Below are 6156 nucleotides of genomic sequence, written 5' to 3'. Positions count from 1 at the left end.
ACCAGGGTTGATAAATTTTGCCATTGTGATGCAGAACAACAGAGGTAGTGGAAGAGGGGGACAGACTCTTGGCTTTGAAGAGAAAGTGGGATGTGACAATCATCCCTCCAATGACCAAAGAAATTAACCTTCCTCCACACCATCTTAAAAAGGAGGCCCTCACTTCCCCCTCCTTCGCCACCCCTTTCACGAAGCCAAACCTAGAAATAGAACACAGCTCAGCTCTCAGGGCCATTCCCTCCACCACACCTCCAGAGGCCACATCTGCTGCTCCCGGAACAAACTCTGTTCTCACAGCTGCACAATTCACTGCTGAAACCCTAACCCTGAGAGTGGGCTGGAGCCAAACGGGAGAAAATGCCAACAGGGCAAAAACCTCATTCCAGATTCCAAATGTTATTCTGTAGCCCTCCAAATGCCAAATACTGCCTGCTGGCACCCCGCCAGGTCCCTGGTCCACAGCCCACATAGGAGCCTATGGAGACATGGGGGTACTGTGGTGTTGCTTTCGTGAGTTCACCACTCCACCTGGGGGTGCTGGACTCTAAGGGGGCTGTTTGGAGGGGGACCATGGCATAAGGTCATGCATCACTTGCTGGCTCCTCCCCATGAAAGTGGAACATCAACATCCAGCCTACCTTAGACACAAGCTATCCTCACCGTGCTCATTCAAGTGTCAAAGGTCCTGGGGGAACAGTATTCAAATGCATCTCACAGCGGTTCCTTGGGAGAATAAAATATGAGAAGTGAAACTGAACATTCACCCCTGTAGTGAGAGGACAGAGAGGACCCGGAAGGCCCTTTGCATTGGGACTGCTAGTTTTCTGTGGGTCACACGCAAGGTCTCTCATGGAGGGTGTCACGGTGGTCCTCCTCCTTATCTGGACTCTGATATCTCCCAGCAGCAACGGCAAAGCCTGGCCCCCACACACGGTCTGCCGGGATGGAAACTTGGAAGTGTTCTACCAGAGTTGTGGTAAGGTCTTTCAAAACATCATTATTTGTGTTTATGGGAAAATGAAGGCCCATGGAGGGGGCCACTGAAGTGCTTAGTTGGGGTGGGGAAAGGATGAGGGGCCCAGGGGCTAAACACTTTCTCCACTTGTAGTGGGTCTGCAAGGTGATTCGAGAGCCCTTGGGGGAAGGAGGGGTGGGAGGTGTGAGTAGGAAACAGCCCAAAGAGAGCCACGAAAAGGACATGAAAAAGGCCTTGAGTCTAAATGGAGCAGTTCATTAATACTGCAGAGCCAGAAAACAATGAAAATGACTAAGGAGTCTACCAAATCCTGACACCCCATCAGCTCAAAATTAAGAAAAGATGTTTTCAGGGCACCTGGGTGGCTCAGTTGGTTAAGTGTGCCATTTGGTTCAGGTCATAATCTCACAGTTAGTGGGTTCAAGACCCACATTGTGCTTTGTGCTGTTAGCTCAGAGCCTGGAGCCTGCTTCGGATTCTGTGTGTGTGTCTCTCTCTCTGCCCCTCCCCAACTTGTGCGCTCTCTCTCTCTCTCTCTCTCTCTCAAAATAAATCTCTCAAAAATAAATACACATTAAAGATTTTTTTAATATAAAAAAATAAAAAATGCTTCCAATAGTCACCACCACCCCAAACTGTATACCTGGGTTATCTTTCCAGTTTATTTAGTTTGCAAATTGAGTGAAAAGATCACATATGCCCAAAGAATAGATTCCTGCCCTTTGTATGACACTCCAGAGAAGTGTTGCTCATGAATTCAACACTTACCTGATCTCTCAATGCCAGGGTTTTGTCCAGAGCCAGACATAACCAATGAGAATGAGCCATGGTTATTACCCCAATGGGACATATGTCTTTGCTAACAAAAAACACAATCTAATCAATAGAATGCAGGGAGCTGCTGCAGTCAGAGTCAGAACCAACACTTTGGAGCAGAGTGCCACAGACTGGGTCTTAAACAACAGATATTTATTTTCTCACAGCTCTTTGGCTGGAAGTCCCAGGTCAAGGTGTCAACATGGTCAGTTTCTCCTGAGGCTTCTCTCCTTGGCTGGCAGATGGTCATCTTCTCCCAATGTCCTCACGTGGTCTTTCCACTGTGCCTTCTTGTCTTATAAAGACACCAATCCTATTGGATTGGGGCCCACCCACAGGACTTAATTTAACCTTAATCACCTCTTTAAAGACCCCATCTTCAAATAAAATCGCATTCTAAGGTACCAACGGTTAGGATTTCAACATATGAATTGGCAGGTGGGGAGCAGGGAACAATTCAGTCCACAAAGGGGGCCTGAGTGGGAAAATGAACTCAGCCTCAGGATCACACCTTGAATGAACATTAGAGGGACAGGTTCATGGAAAAGTATGCCAGTATGAAATATGACACTTTGGAGGTAGACAGGAAGCAAAAGGCAGTTGTGATTGGAGGAGTTAGAAAAAAGATGCCCTTTAAGTATTTAAATTGGCCCCATGATAAGCTGGGGAGTAATGGAGATGTTGCATTTGAGCAGATAGCTGATCCTACAATTGCCACCTCAAGAGTTTCCTTGGAGAGGCTGGGATGGTCAGGCTGGCCTCCAGAACCATTTGTCCAACTTGACTTCACTCTTTTAAAAAGAAGGAACATTGAACATTGAAACACACAAAAACATTTTTTTTTCTAATGTAAAAGACAATGAATAGCTCAATGCTATAGGACTTGATCTCATTACTCTTGCTCTTCCCATGGGAATGAGATGCTTTCTGCTGGCATGTATGCATTGTAGGTGCAGGATAAGAGGAGAGCCTTGAGATGAATGGGCTGCTTGGAATTTGTTTTTCTAATTCATCCTCCCATAAAAGGTTGCCATGGCTGATCCCTCCCCCAGACCAGCCTGCAGCCTGTAGCCAAGCCTGGCACAGCCTTTCAAGTCATTGCCAAGAAAAGCAAGAGAAGTGGATGCACCAGGAAAAGAAAAAAAAGCATATCACCCGCCTCTGGGGATAACTCCTCCCTCTGGGTAGCTACTCAACGGAGTCAACAAATGTCGGCACAAGTCTTGCTCTGGTCACTCAGGGAAAAAGAATGAAAGAGACACAGTTCTCATCAAAGGGTAGTGGGAAGATCAGACAACTAAACAATAGGGGAAATGCTCTATGGGAAATGCCAGAATAGAGGCGTGCGTCATGCACCGGGGGTCATGGTAGTTGGAGAGGGTGAGGTTGGGGATCTTAACCTACCAGGGAAAGGGTCATCAAGCTAGACCTCAGCCTCAAAGAATGATAAAAAATGGCAATTATAACACCTTATGTCCTTGGAAGGTTTACATGTGCCAGGCACCATGCTAAGTTCTTCCTACGCATTAATATTTTACAGATGTGTAAGCAAGAGTTAGAAATGCCAGGTGACTCTTCCAAGGACACACAGGTAATAGTGGCAGAATTACATCTTGGGGGCACAGAGAAGGCATGAAGTCAATATCTGTGGAATTAAAATGAGTTGATCCCAGGCCTGGCTGACTCTGGTATGCTTTAATCTCCTGCTATCTGAAGGCAGGTGGGGTAGAGGTAAGGGGTAGGAAGGATAACTCTGGCACGTGTGTGACAGCAGGGAGATGCCAGCAGGCAGAGTTCAGGGGACTGCAGAAGGACTGGAACACAAGAGAGGATGAGAAATGAGGTAGGGAATGTGGGCAGAGCCCAAGAGTGATGGTGAATTTCATGTGTCACCTTGCCTGGGCCATAGGACACCCAGGGAACTGATTAAACACTTTCAGGGTATGACTGTGAGAGTGTGTCTAGGGGAGATTAGCACCAGAATCAGTGGCCTGAGAAAAGCAGATCACCCTCCCCAGTGTGAGTGGGCACTGTCCAGTCTGTTGAAGGCCTGAACAGAAACAAAAGGTGGAGGAAGGAAGGACTCACTCTCTCAGCCTAACTGTAAGCTGGGACTTGGACCTCCTGCATGTAGCTCTTCTGGCTTTCTGCCTCTCTCTCAGGACTTCAGACACCACCAGCCTTCCTGGGTCTCTTGTTTGCAAATGGCAGATCATGGGGCTTCTCAGCCTCCATAATCATGTGAGTCAACACCTTGTGATAATTCTTTTTCTATTTTATAGATATAGATATAGATGATAGATAGATATAGATATAGATATAGGTATAGATATAGATATAGATGATATAGATGATATAGATAGATATAGATATTTCTCCAGAGAAACAGGAGAACCCTAATACAAGAGACATGGTGGAGCTGCATCCCTTCGGCAATGAGGAGATTGCATTTTGGAAAGATTTCCTCGGGGAATGGGTTGGAGCATGGATATTAGATTGAAAGCTGTTTGAGGCCACAGCCAGGTTGTGTAGGCTATAGAATCAATAACCCAAGAAAGAAATGATAAAAGTCTAAACTAGTATCATATCAACAGCCTCAACTTCAGAAAGATTCTTGGTATACTTTAGGATCAGCACAAAAGAAAGCAATGCCCTGGGGGCTTCTCCAAAGGTGGGCCCTGCCTCATCTCTTGAGAGCCATTGAGATATCACGCACTGAATGGTCACATACCCCTCCCAGATGGAAAATTTCCTCCCTTTAGCTGCTGGATTCATAACAGGGCAGCTCCCTCACCCCCAAGATGTTCACATTGTTAACATAGAGCAAAGGCCACGTGTTGTGACCCTGTATCCAACCCTGGTATCCAGACATCCTCAGTGCATATCAGGGCTTCTAGAATCCCTACATTCACACAGATGTGGGGATGTCATCCTACAAAAATAAAGGATCTACTGTTTTCTGAGTTTAGTGCTTCATTATTTTCCTTCTTGTTTTGTTTTATAATTTTAGTGTGAGGGAGAGCTTTTAGGCTGGACACTGTTCTAAATAAGACAAAAATCCTTTGGGAGAAAGAAAGAAGCTCACAAGCAGTTACTGGGCTCTGAATACTGATTAGGAAGTGAGCACGATTTTCTGAAAAAGCAGAAGTCCTGCTCTGTCCAACTGTTCATGCTATAGTAAAGAAAAGAGTGGCAGTCTTTACAAAAGCAGAAGGAGGAAGAGAAGCAGCTGGGGACCTTTCTTTTGTTAAATCATAAGACAGTCTCCACAGCTAGCAAAAGCCCAGGGACTTCACTCCATTCACATGCCACAAATGTCCACTGATGTATTTATTTATATGCTGCTTCTATCACACTATGGCATCAGGTGGATTACAAAAGTCCACAGGATTGGAGGATGGAGGTAGTGGGAGAATCAGGAGGAGGGCAGGAGGGGAATAATAAATCCAGGAGAGGTCAGGACACATACAACAGACGAGGCAATGTCCAAGATAAAATATGGGGGTCTGGGGTCAGGAAACCTCATTCCACCCCTTGGGCAATACTCTCTGCCTCCTGTCCTTGATTGCAAAGTGGTGTATGAGTTTCCTATGGATGCACTAATGGTTACCACTTTCTGGCCCAAAATGACATACATATATTCTTTTAGTGTTCCAGAGGTTAGAAGTCCAAAGCCAACTTCACTTAGTCAAGGGCCACGCTCCTTTGGAAACTCCAGGGGAGATCTCTTTCTTTGTCTTTTCCAGCATCTACAGCTGCATTCCTTGGATCATAGCCCCTTCCTCCATCTTCAAAGCCAACAGTGTCGCATCTTGCTGCAACATCTTGTCACATTGCTTTCATCTATGCAAGATTTCCCTCTGCCTCCTTTTTAGGACACTGGGATTAGCATTATCTTCCTGTCTCAAGGAGATTTAATCACACCTGCAAATTCCCTTTTGCCACATCAGGCAGCATTTGCATGTTCTGGGGATTAGGAAATGGGTATCTTTGGGAGCCATCATTCAGCCCATGACAATAGGGATAATAATTTTACCTACCTCTCAAAGGCTATGTGAGGATTAAGTAAAAAGCACTGCATACAAAGTGCTTAGTACATACTATGTGCTTCAATAAATCTTTGCTGCTGATGGCTTGTAAGATATTTTACAGTCAGTAGAGGTATATTTGACTATGAGCTTCCTTGAAGCCAAATCAAATGAGATTACATTGTTTGCAAAATAAAACCAGTTTTTAAGGAGCTGTCTACGTTTTCTTGGTACTGGGATGAGCTCTGAGAGGAATCTCTCCCTGGGCAGATGTGACTCCCATCCGCTGTTTCTCATGGTGCCCCTCAGTGGGAAACAAGGGCTCATCACAAAAAT

The 6156-nt window shown here is 45.5% G+C and overlaps 1 protein-coding gene across 2 annotated transcripts in view; it reads left to right on the top strand.

Moving 5' to 3' along the window:
- The first annotated feature begins 786 nt into the window (after positions 1-786).
- LY86 (lymphocyte antigen 86) overlaps positions 787-6156 on the top strand; it is a 60905-nt gene continuing 55535 nt past the window's right edge. Inside the window, exon 1 of one of the 2 annotated variants that reach the window (XM_030314905.1) lies at positions 787-976. In XM_030314905.1, coding sequence (XP_030170765.1) covers positions 850-976 — 127 coding nt within the window. In that variant the 5' untranslated portion in view covers positions 787-849. The remainder of the gene's footprint in view (positions 977-6156) is intronic. The other variant, XM_030314904.1, reaches the window with a different exon arrangement.

Source organism: Lynx canadensis, chromosome B2, assembly GCF_007474595.2.
Source record: "Lynx canadensis isolate LIC74 chromosome B2, mLynCan4.pri.v2, whole genome shotgun sequence".
NCBI classification, from domain to species: Eukaryota; Metazoa; Chordata; class Mammalia; order Carnivora; family Felidae; genus Lynx; species Lynx canadensis.
This window is presented reverse-complemented; position numbering and strand designations above follow the sequence as displayed.